This window comes from Rhea americana, unplaced genomic scaffold, assembly GCF_003343005.1.
Source record: "Rhea americana isolate MKP2758 unplaced genomic scaffold, rheAme1 scaffold_92, whole genome shotgun sequence".
NCBI classification, from domain to species: Eukaryota; Metazoa; Chordata; class Aves; order Rheiformes; family Rheidae; genus Rhea; species Rhea americana.
The window spans coordinates 1,877,546-1,895,008 of record NW_028187111.1 but is presented as its reverse complement, the minus strand read 5'-3'; the positions used below and the strand labels follow the sequence as shown (position 1 = coordinate 1,895,008).

Below are 17,463 nucleotides of genomic sequence, written 5' to 3'. Positions count from 1 at the left end.
TTCCCTTTCTTGATACTTTCCTCGCCYGCCTTTTGATTTTTCTGTTTACTAAACAACAAAATAAAATCTAAGGAAATTAAATGCAAGAACACAGTTGCTGCAATAATGCTGATGCAGTACTAAGATGAAGTTAATTGAAACTTATAAAGGCAAACATTTAAAGATGTATTCACTCCATTGCTCAGCATCTTTTTAGTATTTATGTTGCCAAAAGGTGTACAGAAATTATAAGCTTCTTTTGCACCATCTCCCCAAAAATCTATAAGATCCAGTMTTCATGGCAGAAAAAGAAAAGCTTTTATGGAAATCCTTAATCAGAAAGGCTCAATTTTTCCACTGGAATGTCTAGTAGTTTTTTACTTTTATTATTAAATAAGCCTTGAAATAACTCAAAGTATTTTAACAAACTCATTTTAATGCAACTAGAAAACACTCCTGCCCATTTCGCATCTCTTCTGCAAGCCTCTACCAAAATATTATCCTGTGGTTTTCCAAAGGAATACATGTGCTGATAGCAACAGACCTGAGAAAAAAACACACTTTCCTCCTCTGCAATAGGACTAAAAAAATACTTAACCATATAGCAAGGATAACCAAGATGCAGCTGGTACTTCACAGAAAATGAGGTATTTCAAGGATGACAGTCCTCCTRCTTAATTCCTATAGATTCTCTTCCAATTTATTAAATTGATCGTACCTTCCACTGGGGTAAGCGTAGTAAACGTGGCACATTAGTTAAGCACCCAAGAATCCAGGCAAGTTCTGCATGCTCAGGAACCTGGAGGTATAAAATCAGAACGTACTTTAAATCTTCTGTGTTTATATGCATTTTTCTCAAAATCCACACAGATAAGCAGTATCAGATATCAGAAAACTGTTTACCTTCATCTATTTTTTTTTCAGTGAAGTGCGTTGTGACAAGTTAACAGAAAGTTTTGGATGCTGCATGGATTGAGTGAGCTAGGAGAGCCCAAGCAGCACAGCAATGTTCTCCTCCTATCTGTTCCAACTCCCCCTCCCCAAAAAAAAAGAAAGCAAATGCTTTGGCAAGAGCATGAAAGTGAACTTGCATGAAAACTAACTAACTGTTGACCAGCATGTCATAGCATCCCCATACATTGAGATAACAGATCAATGGTTACAGAATGACTTTGCTCTTCTCAGTTCAAAYGCTAGTTTGCTGTAAAACCCCAAAGTTACCATGCTCCAGTTTTTCTGTGTCAGGGTCCYGAGCTGCCTTGCCTGGTCCTTCCACTCACACTCTTCCCATGTGCCCAGGAGCCTCATTTCAGCTCAGGTTTGGGCCCTCAATCCCTACCTAAGATATRCCACGCTGTAGTGTGTCTGGCAGCAGAATTACTGTCAGGTCCTTCACAGACACCTGAGCTAGTGGTCAGGGAACAAGACCACCACAGTTGCTCTATAAGGCTACAGCTCAGGGCAGCCACAAGTCAGGCAGGAACAGTTACTTTGCTGACCCAAGATAACACCACGAGTTTTTGATGTGTTGAATTTTATASCATAGATTGAATTGTGGATCAGCTTGTCCCTCAGTTCTGCAGTACTCTCAAATAAATACTGATCTGCAGATGAAAGGGAAGGATCAGTCCTGTACATATGCTTTGCTGCAAGGGCAGGTTTAAAAGGTAGAGAGCAAGGAGACCCCACCTGAGCTCATACACCAAACTCTTCATTTAACTACTTTGGGGAAATGCAGGGACTGTGGAATTTTAACTGTTTCAGAAACACACTAGACAGAATGATTTTTTTWAAGATACTTTAGATTTACCCCCTGCCCTTCATGCTAAGAGGAAGACTTGCTACACACAAAGATAAGAAATGTGTTATGCAACAATTCATACCTTAACATGTTTGGATTCTTAACAAAACCTGCAGATCTAGCATTTCTGGTATTTGCTTTAGGATTAGCAAGACAGGCAAGCATTGTGTTTTACTACAGATTGCTGATGCACACTCTCTAGTTTCTTTTCAGCAGTTTTTGTCTGGTGCTAGTTAGCTAACACAATCATCAAAGAACAAGGTGATACAYGTTCTGCTCCTTTGCTTACATGTTTCATCCACTCCTTTCAATGTTAGCAAATTTGGATGTTGAAGAACATATGAAGCTTTGAACATCTTTGAGACAGCATGTCTGCAATATGATTAACAACCCAGATGAAGATAGTGTTTGTTAACAACAAATAAGAATTACTAGCATTGCTAACGATAATTTCTTTATTGTCACATTTTAAATYTAATCATTTCCAACCTAACAGTCATATGATTATTTTGGTTGCCAATGGTGTATAGAGATACCTGATCTCAAGAAAGCAGCCTGGTATGACATATTCCAAGCTGATTCCCTTTCACCTCCCTCCCCAACGTTTTTTTTTTATTATTATTATTATTTCCTCACACTTACTCCACTTGTAGTCTTTTATGTGCAAGGCAAAGTGCAGAAACATGCAACAAACGGAACTTCTACAACATACACAGTAAATTGAGCCAAATGAAGATGACTCAGCTCAGACCTCTATTTCGTTTAGAAGGAATAACCATCTAGTTCAAAGCAGTTTCTCATTCCTTTCTTCTAGTCATGGATGGAGTGGAGATGGTGCTCTGTTGCACTTGTGTTGACAAGGACTACTTTTAAAAGCTTCATCTGACTCTGTTGGACATTGTTTTCACAGCCAAGGCTGCACGTGCATTTCATTGCACCTGTAGCTTTGACATTAAATCAGTTAACAAAACACAAAGTGATCTAAACAATATTTGTTGAGTCTTATTTGCAGTTCTGGCTCCAAGCAAGTTATACTCACTTCTGATCCTTAAACACAGACAGTCTTTCCTAAGCAAGGTGAGRAGAGCACTGAATACTGCAAAGAAGAAGATAGATAAAAGGGGAAAAAGTAGGAGTGCACAGAAGGGTATGGACTTCTGCTGGAAACAAGTTTGGTACTGAAGCCTAACGAGTTAACATTTATCACCAGAATTGTACTAACTGACTGTATGTTGGTCTGCGTAGCAAAAGGTACTAGCTTAAACCACAAATCATGTCAGACTAAATCATGGTTTAAACTACCATGTTTTTCTTGGCAAGAGGGGCAGGTAATTAGTGCATGTAATCAGTCACCATGCATCAGCTAAAAGCCGTTACTCATTAAGCTACAGTACTCTCTCACTTTGACTAACAACTTTGTATCCAGAGAAGCTGAAGGAAGTGAAGATACATACAATACCAATAAAATAAAGACTYTGTCAAATCTCCTTTCTGACACTGAGCACTTGCAATGGATTGAATTAAGACAAGCCATTTTCTTGAACAAACATTTTGAACCTGCTGATAACAGTCTGTTCCACAATCTKGTACAGCAGCAAGCTCTAGAAGTTCAAGTCTGGGCTGTAAAGTACCTACTTCTTCTACCCACCTCAGACTGTTTGTCTACTGGTTTCAGATACCACCTAGTTCTTGTATTGYAGGCTTTGATGAACAATTCCACACTCAGTTTATCCACTGCTTTTGTTATTTCGCAAACTTTGATTTTATCTACACCTCAGCCTTCTCTTCTACAAATTGAAGCACCCCAGACTTTCAGATCTTTCCTTCTAAGGCAGTTAGCTGCTCCATCCCCTGCAGCATTAATTCCCCTTCCCTGTATCATCTCTAATTCACTACTTCCTTCTTGAGATGCAGACACTAGAGCTGTACCCAGTACTCAAAATACAGGCACACTACAGTCTTACAGAGCAAAATGAAACCTCTGCCTTGTTCTCAACACCCTTCCTGACAATGAAATGATGATATATTGCTAGYTTTTTTTGAATATTTCTTACACTAAGTTGTTAAATTCAGAGAATTGTCAAGAATGACTCCGAGACCTCTTTCCTGATTTGTGATTCAGCTCAATATTGTGTAAGCAAGGTTTAGATTATTTTTTCCTAGATGCTTTAAATTTAAAGCTCTTCTACCACTCAGTTTCACGAGTCCTTTTGGAGTTCCTCTCCCTTGGCATAGCATTTGACTATCCAAAAAAGCTTAGCATTGTCCACAAACTTGGAGATGTCAGTGCTCACTACCTTCTTCAGGTCATCAATGACAATGTTGAATAAAACTGCTCCCAGCACTAATCCCAAGAGACCCGACTACCGACTTCTTCATTCTAAAAGGTGATCAATACACCTTTTTGGCTTTCAACTCTCTAGCCAGCCACAAACCTATTTAAGAAGTTTTCCTCCAATTCCACGTTTTTTAATATTCTTTAACATAGAATATTGYCAAAGGCATTTAAAAAGCCTGAAATCTGTTGTCTCCTGGATCCTCTTTATCCACATGCTTACTGTSACCTTCATAGAGTTCCAGGAAGTTAGCAAAACAGGTTTTCCCTTTAAAGAAGCCATACTGACTCTTTCGCAGACTTTTTTTTTTTCTTCCATGCATTCAGTGTCTTATTTTTTGTGTACTCTGTCATTTCCGGTAAGATGAAAGTCAAAATTAGCAGTTTGTCATTTCCAGAATCCCATCTACAGATCTGCTTGTGGACTGCCAAGATGACTCCAATCTAATGTTTTTCTGGCACAGTGGCCATTACAGTGTTAGACTGCACACCTTGCCTAGCAGTTCTGTCATTTCACTTCTCATTTTTTTTTCAGGTTCTCCACTGAATGCTMTCTGATCCTACTGACTGACATCTAAATTGTTTATTTCTATCTGATAGTTCCTATATATTTACATTACATTGACCTAGCTCTTCTGATCTGCTGCTACAGAATGCATAGAATGTTGTAATTTCTCAAACATCTTCAGCAGTAATGTCCAACATGAAGAACTGAGTCTTGCTCTTAAGGCTTTACTATCCCTGAGGGTCTCTTATACTTTGGTCCTTACGAGGCCCCACTGATTCCTTAACTGACATCCTGGTTTTGGACCTCTTTGCTATCAGCTTGAGAATCCTTTGCAGAGCGCTCCTCAAATACTTTTTTTAGTCYCCTTTATTTTTTTCCCTTTGTTTGTTTAAAGAGGAAGACCTGCCAAGTTTATATGCTTTCTTGTTTTCCTCATTTGGGTAAGTTTCATATTTCTGAAGAGATAAGCTTCTCCTATGATTTCCTCTTTAATTTGTCTATGAAACCATTGAAGGTTTTTTTTCTGGACCACTGTTTTCCTGTGAGTGGTGCCATACATTTAATTTGAGTTTTTAAATAATGAAAAGAAAAAAGAAAAAGCCTCCAGGCTAGCTGTAGCTTTCCTGCTTTTTGGACTGCTCCTTTTGTTARTTTATTTTTGACAATTGGGCTTTCTTTTCACCTAACTCCCTTTTTCATATTGAACATTTGTGCATTTTATATTTATTTGGCCACTCTCTGGCAACAGTGCTAAACACAGGTGTAATTAGGTTTCAACTGCTGAGAGGCCTCCACTAAAACTAGGAACCTGAACTAGGTCCTGTGCAATACCCAAACCGAAATCTAGACTGGCATTATTTCTCATAGGTTCTAAACCTGGCTGTTCCAGGGAGCATCCAAGAGTTTTATCTGTGCAATGCCTCATCAAGAGGCATTGATCCTATCTGTGGAAAGCTGAAACGTACACTACCGTTAACACCTGCCCTAAATTTGCAGCTTCTCTATAATCCTATTTAGCAGCTCCCGATCATTATCATCCTGATCAGAGTGAATCAGTATTAAAATCTCATTACCACATTTTTGTTAGATTCTGGTATTTCCACTCAAAGATTTCATTAGTTTTGTTTCTCCTTAATTACTGGAGGAATTGCCTTTCAATAATTTGAATAACAAATAAAAGACACCTTGTCTTTGACTCAATCTCTCAAATTTTCAATTGCATCCTATTGTGTCTGGTAGCATTTATCATGTCATTGCAAGATCTTCAACACAGAAGCATCCCTTTACATATAGGTTTTATTAAAAAGAGCAAGACTGTCTTTTTTATTTATTTTTTTTTAAGTTAAAAAAAAAGGAGCTCACCCAAAGCGTAAATACCACCCTAGGAAATAAAAGTATATAGAGTTCCAATCGAAAAAGGTTGTTCCATGCATAACAGACCTAGCAAAGAATCTAACTTCATTTGTTTTGGTTTTAAGCCCACCAACAAAACTACCCTCTAAAGCAGCGACACACTTCATCAGAATGCCCCCACCTTCCCCAGAGAGAATATGTAACAACCTTAACTCTTCTACAGTAAAGTTCCCAGCTTCTCAGCAGCGCCCTCCAAGAGCTGCACTATATGAAATACTACAAAATGGGCATCTCCAACGGGCAGACCTCACAACTAGTGAGGCTTCTTGAACTGTATGTCAAACCAACCTATGAGAATGTCACAAGCATTGGTAACTACAAAACCCAGCAATTTAATCCATTAAAWCCTTCATGTCAGCTCCAGCTACTTTTGCATCCTGACACAATATAATACTGTTTTCAATAGAAACATTTTTTTTCAGAAAATATTTATTCTTGTAGCTTGGATGAAAACATTGGGAGGAATTAWCACTCTTAAGGCCTCTATTTATTGTTTCTCTTACAAAGCCAATTATTTTCCATTTAGCAGTTTTTAATCAAAAAGCTTAATCAGATCCCATATGGTGAACCCTCCTTCTTAGATAGCCCAAATCATACTGCTTGCCCTTTTCAGCAAATACATCCCCTTAAAGCCTTCCCCTTTTCCTTTTCTATGCTCTCGCCCTCTTTAACTCAGCTTTCTTTCCCAATCCTTTACAAGTCTGTAAAACCCATCAAAATTTCTCAAAGGGTCGAGATGGTCATCTCCCTGCTACTACCACAGATATTTCCTCCTTCATTTTCCACTGCATTAAGCATCCCCACAATCTGACTTACTGATCACTGGCCAAAGAGTTATTTACAGAACAAATTACTGACATTGCTTCCTTGTGGGCTGACAAATGTGAGCCTACCTAGTCAGATTCCTCTTCCCCTCCCGCGCTTTTTTTTTTAAAAAAAAAATATTTTGTTCAACTGTGGTGACCACTTAAAATGATACTAGTAGCTACCTAGATGATGAAATATGTCTCTCTGTTCACCTGGTTGAGTGCCTTGTACTCCTTTCCAGACAAACAGCTTCTTAGTTATTATTTTGTGCAGCCACTTGCCATTCCCAACCTGCACTTGGCATTATTAATCTTGGATCAGTTTACACCTGGATCATCTCTTGGTGTTACAGGCCCAAATACAACCTCAGGATTTCTCCYTGCAGATCTGTTAGTTTCTCCTTGATCCTAGCTTTTCCCTATGGAGTGATTACTGCTGTTCCCTACCACAGCTACATTAGSTGATACATGCATGGGGGAAATCAATAGCTACTTTTAGTCCATGCAGTTATAGATGACTTTTCATGCTAGGACATACAGAGGAGGAAGACAGCAAGCGGTGAGATTCATGGACACTAACAGATAGAGGTAYGGACACTGCACACAGATCTGAAAGCACGTAGATCAGGAATGCCGGAACTGAGCTTTCTGAGGCTTATTATGTCGGCAGCTAAAGTGGCTTTCTGCAAAAAGAGGCTCAGTGTTCCATTTTCAAGATGGATTTTCTTAAGTTGCAATCGATGACCTTCTTTGCAAGGGGCTGCGAATTTGCAGCATGTCTATTGTGTTAACTCCACTTCCCCRCAGCAGTTTAACCTCATTACAGCTACGTTTTACATGGGGAGCAGGTTTCAAAGTTTTCATTTTGACAGCGCATTTTAAGTGGTCACCACAGTTGAACAAAATCCTTTTTTTAAAAAAGAAGAAAAAAAGGAATCTGAGAGTACTTCAGTTACTGTATGAATTTGGTTTAAGAGCGGTCTAACTTCTCTTGTCTATGGCTTCATTATTCTATCTAAAGTAATTACCAAGCATTACCAAGTATCTTGGAACATACTGCTTCAAGCCTTAAGCTTGATAAGTCTTAACCACATATTCTAGAAAAATAAACGATGGGCAGTGCTTTTTCATAAAAGGCCTCTTGAATTTCTTTCTGGCATTTTGAAAGCACTAACTGGTACTTCTAGGAGAGTCAAAGGTCCGGAAAAAAAAATGTTTCCCTCTTCTGGAAATCTAGGACATGTTTCCTTCTGTTGTGATTTTTTCTAGTGCACAGCTGTTTAAATTACCTCCACAGACCTCTGAAAGGTCAAGCAGCAGCTTGAATCCACTCAAAGCTCTTCCCACAAAACACAGCAGCTGAATATTTCTGAAAAATAACAGCAGTGAACACATTTAAATTGTCCCAATTTGGCTATCAGAGTTAAGGCTAAGACAAACTGACAAACTCCCACCTCCCATAGTTACTGGTCTAATTTACTTGCACACTGGAAGAATACTGCAGAGGACATACTCAAGAAATAAATCATTCTACCTAGGAGGTAGAATCATCACGTGTCTAACAGGAAGTAGGTAAAGAGGAAGAATAGCCTGTGATCAYATAAAAGTAAGAGCAGTTCCTAAAATTGTTCTGGTTATAAAATGGATGAGATGCAAGATGGTTGTGGCTCCAAAGAAAAATGTGTACTGTATGCACCAGGAATCAGTGTGAATAGGTCACACCACGCAAGCTTAGCAGGTGTGCAGGCTGCTTGKTTTTTTTGTTTTGTTTTGTTTTTTCTCCTGAAGTTCTGCGTTTCATGAAAGCTGGCTGTCATTACTTTTATCAGTTATGGCACAATTTAAGGTATGTATTTACTCTTCCTTCTAGTATTCTCAGAATGTCGTATGTGTCAGTATTCTGTTACTTCTTCTTGATGCCTGGCAGGCAAAGACAGCCTTTCAAAGTGTATCTTGACATTATTTTCTTTAAGAGCAAAAAGGGTACCACACTCGTAGTGAGATGTACTGAAAACAATGCTTACCAGCTACAATTTAGAGAGGTTTTCTAACAACTCACTTGCATCTGTGCTCCAAAACAAAATGTACAATTTTGAAAAATGCATTTTTATTTTTACAGAAGTTATCACTCTTCTATGACTTGTTTTTCTACTAAGAAGGAAATCATTAACCAAGTTGTAATGACAGTTTTTCTCAACGGAAGCTCATTCTAGTGTCCAACAGACTCTACAGTTCTATTTTACTACACGCTTTACATAGATGTACTTGTTTTTTACCCKCCAGCAACAGTACAGTTCCAAACACTACCTTACATGTTCACCATCATTCTTGCTTCCAAATACTTTCAGGTTAAAGTTATTCTTTCTAGCCACCACTTTCCCAAACCAGAGATCAGATTTGCATATGGTATATTATATATTATTCTCATAATATACAAGTGGCAGATATATGACGAACAGTTATTTATTGAGGCCAAATATTCAGACAGCCATTTAGTTTCCGCTTATGTACAGTATGAAAAACTATCACTTACAAAAGCTAGACTCCAAAGTACACAAATTAAGTTTTCATTAAACTAGCCCTTTCCCCTTACAAATGGTTTGGTTATACACAAGATAYACAAGAACAGAGGCCATATACCCTCAAAGAAAAAAACATGATAAAAATCTTACTCCCCCCCACCAAGGCAAGGACATCACTGTAATCAATTCTGAGGCTCAAACGCACCTTCATCTTTAACACTGCAGCTCTTTTTGGATCTACTGTAAACCCCAGAGGTATCTGTTCTCACCACATACTCYTCTCCCAGAAGCCCATCTGTGTCTAACATTGTTCAGCCTTTTGTCTTCTGCTTGTAATGGAAAGGATGATAAACTGTGRGAAAACTTTGGAGGTAGATACTTCAGACATCTCTGGATTAGAGATTTGATCTGCATAAATCCTGCTGTAAATAAAAGCCTACTGACAGAGAAACCCTTACGAAAYGTACATGTCTTGAGAAACACAGTAATCAATGTTTTTTCACATATGGCAAGCATATTCTGGAGAAGCATCACAAGCAGCAACAGAAAAAACAAAAAGAGTAAACCAGAAACAAAACAAAAAACCTCTTCAGTCATTCTAGACCATTCGTGCCCTGGTTGATCTGAGGGAGGAACACCATAAGGGCACTTTCAATGGTGACTACATAAGCACTTCCCTTAATGGGAATTTACCAATGCTGGTATACTTCTGTGGTGCTGCAGCCAAAGTCACTAGAGATCAGGCAACAATTTCATTCTGCTATTACTGCTGCAGAACCAGGGTGCTTTCAGTCATTATTTATAGCTGGTTTTGATGACTAAAAACTGACTGCTGCAGTGACTGACAAGGAGAGCCCAGCTTCTTTTTAAAAAACAAATCAGTTACCAATCTAAAAAGCAAGTAATAAACTTCCTCAAGAAGCAATAGCTGCAATCCATCTTGCATCTTTATTCCTAGAAACATTGAGCTCCCTATTATGTCATTCCATAGCTTACCATTTCATTATCATATTAAAGCAATAATCACAATAGCCAGGTTCTTGTCTCCTTTTCTCACATCAAGAGCTACAGAGAGATTTCTTTGAATTGCCTCCAAAGAAACTTAAGCCTCTGGCCTGCCAATGCAGCTGAGACAGACCAGAGTGTATCTGTAGGAACACCTGAGCAGCACAGTCTAAGACTTTTTTTCCAGGAAGTGAACAAACCACTTCAGCTTGAACCATTGCTGAAACAATCTSCATTACGCAAACAACTGCTTGTAATATGACAATGAGTTTACAAAGTTGTACATGTGCGTGACAAGTACTAATATGCATATTGTTCATGACAACCATCAATGCCTGCAGAAAACAAATATTTAATGCTTTAGATTAAATAAATAAAAAAAAGAAAATGAAAAACATTAGATCTGGACAGAAAAGGGCACCCAGAAAAGAGGCAGTCCATTCCCTAGTTCATCTTTGGTGGCAACTTCTGCTTGATAATCTTGAACATTCTTCAAGTCTATCTAGCTAAAATTATCATTGCCTGTTGACTGTACTGATTCTATGGAAGCATCACAGTCCTGCCCTCCCTCCATTTTCCAAGTCTGCTACTCTCTCTTGGGGGACTCAAAAGACTCAATCCCTGCATTATCATCATGTTGCAAAAGATAACTGTATCTCTGTAGCTAACTACAATGTAAGTTCCTCAGTGATTATCTGCTGGCATCAAGAAGAGTCTGCATGTTGGCTTGAACAAGACCTGGAATGGTAGTAATTTAACTTTTAGACTCAAAAGTACTTAATAATAGAAACACTGGATTAAACCAAATATCCATCTCTTACAGCAATCAATAGTGTACACCTAGAAAAGAACAAAAGTACAGAAAAGCAYACCTACTCTCTCAGCATGGGCTAATTGTGGTTGAAACACTTTCTGATCCAGACGTGTTACCTCAAGTGTGTAACAGTCCCCAACAGATTTTTCTTTCATTAATTTGTYCAGTCCTTTTCTGACTCTATATACATATTAGCATGCATTATATCTTGTGCCAAGTAGTTCCATAGCCTGTGAACTTCATGAAATAAAACATTGTTTGTGCTAAATCTGCCATGTGTTTAGTTTGATACCTGTTAGTTCACATACTTCAACATACAGAATAGTTRTTTTCTATTTTCTCTATACCACTTGCAGTTTCATAAACCTTTACTTTATTCTTCTCTAATCCTTACCTGCAGATCGTCTCTCTTCTAGATTGAGGAGTCCTTATGTGCATATATAGTCCTTGATCCTGTGCTGTAACTAAAGAAATTGTTCAGTTGCTTGAAAGTAAGAGAAAACAAAACTCTAGACTGGTTTGTACTGCATCTCTCGACTTGAGATTGTTCTAGTTAATGTCAGCCTCACTGTGAACGAAATTAAGTCAGAGTTCAGCCAAGTTAAAACAATGCTAATAACTGATTTAAACAAATAGATTTAAACAAGGTTAAATTAAATTAAACACATCTCCTTCAGAATTCTGTGCTAATCTATTTAGATTGATTTCTAATATAGTGAAAAGGGAAGGAGGATGTGTAYCTGTCTTCATCATTTCAACATCCATTAAAGGTGGGGTTGTCATTCTCAGTTTGACATCCCTARGAAACTCTGCCTATGAAGAGCCATGTTCAAAAGAGGAAGGTACTTGTTTTGTGCCTCTCTGATAAAATTCAGACTCTGCACACTATCTTTACAGCAGAAGCTACGACACATCTGTCTCTGTGGGAAATTAGAGAAGTTGGCCAGAGATAACAGACTTCACATACATTATGCTCATTAATKAATGTGTCTGGAAAATCACCTAGGAAGAAATAAATCTGGCATAACAGAAATACTAACCAGCGACTGTCGGAACAGGAAACACTTCTTTGGATCAATACCACAGGCAAGGATGGCAGCAGTGGTGTCTAGTATGTTCTGGCGCAGGACAGCTGGTTCCTTGGGCATGGTGAGAGAGTGCATGTCCATTATGCTATATAACACCAAGTTGGATTCTTCCTGCAGTCTCACCCAATTCTGGATGGCTCCAAGGTAGTTGCCCAGATGAGGTGTCCCAGTTGGCTGAATACCAGAGAAAATCCGATCCGTGACAACACTCTGTTACAAAGCATTAGTAAAATTAACACGTGCAAGTTTTTCTACATTTTAAGTCATAAATAAAACTTTGCTTGTGTTTCTCATCTTTCCTCTTGTCATGTATTAATATAATAAAGAAAAAAATCCTACCTCAAGATTGCCTACAAACAGTTGCARAAATTCAAACAAAATACTTTATCTTATCCCAGAGAGACTGATAACTAGAGTAGTTTTAAGCTATCAAACCACATATGCAAACAAACATAGCTGTAAATGAAGCTAGTGAAAACAGTCTCAGAAACCAAGTAGTAAAGTCTTTCTTCCTTTTTTGCTCCAAAGCTGTATGTTTCTCTTTAGCACATTATCCACTCTGCTACAGAAGCTTAAGGTCACAGTATAAAGAAATTCAAAAGTTTGTTATAGATATATGCAATATTCAAGTAGATTGCCATTTGAACTCCTACAAATCTCAGTCTTATTCTAGCTGAAAAGAACTGTTAGAGCTGGCTCCAGAAAGAAACCTAATCCTTGGCCCAAAGGTCAAAGAATAATGTAAGAGACTATCTAAGTCCTGAAACTACTGTACACACTGKTAGTAGTACAGAGTTTCTAAAAAAGGATCTATAAAGAAATATTGTCACCCATCACTAACTACATGGCTGAAGATCACACCTGGAATAACCGTRGACACATCAGTAAAACGTCAACATCTGGGGAGGGTTCACAGAGAAGAAGCCAAAAAAAAAAAATTAAGAAACTGAGGTTGTGAGCAAAGATGAAAAAACTTAAAACATGTATAGCTTGGCTAAGTGACAGTTACCATCACGGAAAGTTTGTTTTCCTGCATCCCAGACCTCCATCTGACCAGTCTCTCAGAGCCCCAAGCTGTCAGGGTTTGATCTATTACCTCCCAGACCTTTCCAAAGAATTCCATCATACCCAGAACGTAATTTGGCAATGTTTTATGTGAAAATGCTTGTTACATGCCAAGTTTTAAGAACATGCAGGAGTGCTGGACTTAAAAGCAGGGTTCCAGCAGCCTCAACAGGGAGTCCCAATGACAAAGCTGCACAATACAAGCCGCCAGATTCTGATGTGAAACCATCACCTTCCTTATACTTCTGGCTACACAATTTTTTCTCCTGCTTATTTTATAAGCAACATCTAGAACAAAGTGGAGATAAAGGTTTTATCTACTGATACAGTCCACTTCCGATTCTGTGGATCTCTTATAAATCAATGGGGGAAGAGGGGAAACCATACAACTACGAAACTACACAAAAAAAATGGCATTAACAATCAAGGCCAAGTACCATTATTTTTAACTATTAAAAAACCCAAAACTTCAAATTGACTTTGTTCCTTTAATTCTTTCTGACCTAGACAGACTCAAGAAAAATTAATGAGACAATATTTCCAACTGAAATAGAAATAGGTTTGTTCTCTGGGTTTTGCTTTTGTTTAAAATGATCTGTAATTCAGAAAAGTCTAACTCCTTTCCTTCAAAATTTGCTGAAAAATTCTCTTCATTTTCAAAATAAGTCTGTTATTCAGATCAAGCCAATTTGCTTATCCAACGCGTAAATGTTTGTGCTGACAAGTAAGCGCCAAGTTGGGCTAGCAGCCATACTAATTTGTCCTGCTCAAGTAAGTGCCCCCACTTTTATATCCAGGTGGCAACTCCTCCACATATTATGTATCTCAARTATCTGCTTCACTTCTAGGTATATTCTCAAGTCAGCTTCTAAATACTCCTGGAGAGCCTCCAGCACAGTAGCTGCAAGGCAGTCGCACACTGCAGCGAAAAGCAGAGTATTTACTCCAACAGCAATTCTAACTTCCAACTCCTGTCTTCCAGTCCTTGCCTAGCCATGCTCTCTGTTACTCAAAAATGGAACTGTGCTGCTCAGYTCATTGTTTGCCATTTAACCCCTTCTCTTTTGAGGAGACCGTAGCAGAGCATGTACAACCCCCTGCAGAACCTCTGCCCTCCCACTAAGCTRCTATCTGGCCTAAGGAGTAAAGCCAACATCTTGTTAACATGGAGAAGGAGGCATAAAGAATCCCAACATGCATAWATAAAATGATTTTTGGTAGAAATGTGTGAAACTCAGGATTTATCAGGCTTCAAGGTCACGTTTATATTACTAAGGACACATAGCGGCTGCTAGGCAATGCAACAGGTACATTTCTCTTTTGATTCCATGATCCTGCTCTTTGAGCACAAGAGCAGGAAGAAGAGTAGAAGAAAGGAAAGAGGTTATGAGAAGATGACCACTGAGACTGTGCTCCATACCTGCAGGGACTGCAAAACTATTCTGCCAGAGCACATTTTCTTTTYTCATCTCCTTGCCTCCCCTCACTCAGTTCAAACTCTTGATGATCCTTCCTCTGCTTCCTCCCATAGTGCCACCTGCCTTCCAGCACCCATTTATAGCTCTATTTAATGATGTGGTCAGTAGCTTCTGATGTCCTACTCTTGAACTTCTTTTCCCTCCASATACTTGCATCCCTCTAGTGTCCTTGTATTCTTTTGGTACTCTACCTGTTCCTGCCCATCCCCTGCTTTCCAGAAGTGCTCTCACATAGCACACCAAGACACTAAARAGGCACACAGAATGTCATATAGTAAGTGGGCTATTACTGCCTTGACTGCAGTGACTTTATACAGAATGCGTTTCCTGGCTACACTGTTAGAACAGTTAATATACATTAAAGTGTTCTAAAAATCCACCATGGACATGAACAAAACAAATTATGTTAAGATGACCAAAATAAATGATGGTGTGGAAACTTTCAGATCATTCACCTGTGGTCTAGACAAAGACAGCATCACTTAAAATATATTTCACATAAAGTGAAATTACAGAGACATAATGTTACYGCTTCTTTTCCCTGGAACCTCTGCAGTCAGCACGTCAGCTCACGTGCCAGTACGGTGGCTCAAGGCTAGCTGGCACGCTGAGCCTGTGCGAAACAGTTCTATCTACAGACCTTTTCAGTCCTCAAGTTACACAAATTCCTTTCTCTTGCAACCTCAGCTACGATTTCATGTGCCTCCCATGACATGTTCTCTGCTTCTTCCTTTTTCCCCAGATTCTTTTTCCCAGATCCCTGCTCAGTTTGGAGATCGCCATGAACATAACAGATGTATTAGCAAAATTATCTCCCCTAATTTGAGTACAATATACTCAAATAGAACATACAAATGCAACAGAAACATTTTTTAGGCAGTCTGAGAATGCTTTTCACCAAAGAATATAAAACAATGTCTCAATATATATTGCACATTCAAATTCTACTCCAACTCCAAATATCTGAAGGACAAGCATGAACTAATTAAAGGTAGATTTATTGTTATACRGTATAAGTCAGCATTTGGTGACACAGTATGCGCCGGAAGGAAAACACACAAGCATAACATAACATGGACACAATCTTATATAAAGACAGAATAAAGTTCCCTAACTAGAAAAGGAGAATATATCTGTGAAAGCAAGAACAGCATCTTTAATGGCTTTTGCATGTTCAAACAGTGAACTACTACTTACAAAGGTTTGTTCAGTACATGGGCAATAAATATCAGGTTAAACGAGAGAACCCGTAGCATTATTCTACTAAGTTCAGGCATTACCTGAAGCATGTAATTTGCAGAAACAAGTAAATCCAATAAGGAAAACTAAGCTAAGCTGGATCTGGATAAATCACTAGCAAATACATYACAAAGAACAAACCCACACTGGCTCCCAGCTGAGGAACAGCTGACTAGACGTCTTTCATCTTCAACTCCTTTGATTCTATTTAACAACAAGAAGTACGAGATGTTACAGCAAATAAGGTGGTATGAAATATTCCACTGTGTATTAAAAAAAAGTGCCCCTTAAATGAATCTTGAATTTCTAATACTAAAAATATACAGAGAACATTGCTCCTTTGGAAAGGGTTTACGTTCCCTGTTTGTTCACTCTGTGAGAGTCAGCGGGCAGCATAGCAGCATGGCAGGGGAGTTGYGCATGGTACCATGAAATCATGGGGCTGGAATGCATTTCAGTGGGGCTGTTAAGAGAGGTCAGGGGATTGGAGCTGGGCGCTCTAAAGTGCGGCGTTTGGAAAAGGATGAAAACAAAAAGAGCGAAGACTTCCCAGTGGAGCAGAGTGAAAGCCACAAGACATGCAGCTTCAGCCCACAGGCACTCACTCATTCAGACATATGTAGTAAGCACAGTAGGAGCCTGCTGTTCTTATGTTTAACTCTGTATGGTGTGTGCACCTATAACAGTAATACTGCATGTTAACCTACCCTTCCTGGTAAAAGCAAGGCATCTGATAGAAGTCTCATCGAGAGAAAAAATAATAATAAATGCTAACATCTACAGGGTGATTTCAAACACTACAGTGCCCTTCTCAGTGGCATTTCTAAATGAAGGCATGCTATTATCTAACCTCTGTTTTCATTATGGGATGAACAGTTGTTGCTCCTTATAACTGAAAAACTGCCACCATCTAGATGTTCTTGAATTACCAGGAATAAGCATTCTGTGCTTATCCCAGAGCAGGATGGCCAAAGTCTGGCCCCAAAATCCTGCARTATGGCCCTATCCATTTTCACTGGAAAAGGGTATTCCAGAAAAGCCAATACKGCTCTCTTGGATCAAAACAGAGCTTTGTACCTGGAAACACCTCTTCAATAGGCCACACTTGCAGTGAGGAGAGCTACGGTTGTCATGATCTCAATTCAGCAGTCAAACACACACTCATCCCCTGCACATAAGATGCAAATATGCCAGAAGTAGAGAACACAGCAAAGTTGCTAGAGCTAAGGAAATCCCAAGTGCATGTTTCTGGAAGATCACTGTAAACAGCTTTAAAAATAAAGCTGAGAAGGTGTTCATAGCATGCTTGTCTATTAGAAAGAATTTTAGGAAAAAAAAAGTTGTTGAATTTATGAAAATCGACTTGATACTAACCAAGTACATGGGGAAATATATGCATTACACAGCTTC

General features: G+C 38.8%; 1 protein-coding gene across 2 annotated transcripts in view; it reads right to left on the bottom strand.

The window, feature by feature from the left end:
* The window catches only part of WARS2 (tryptophanyl tRNA synthetase 2, mitochondrial), a 41,972-nt gene that overhangs the window by 8,805 nt on the left and 15,704 nt on the right, over window positions 1–17,463 (bottom strand). The window contains exons 2-3 of one of the 2 annotated variants that reach the window (XM_085324677.1): window positions 12,224–12,481; window positions 698–778 (exon numbers count right to left, since the gene is read on the bottom strand). In XM_085324677.1, the coding sequence (XP_085180803.1) occupies window positions 698–778; window positions 12,224–12,481 (339 nt within the window). The remainder of the gene's footprint in view (window positions 1–697; window positions 779–12,223; window positions 12,482–17,463) is intronic. The other variant, XM_085324679.1, reaches the window with a different exon arrangement.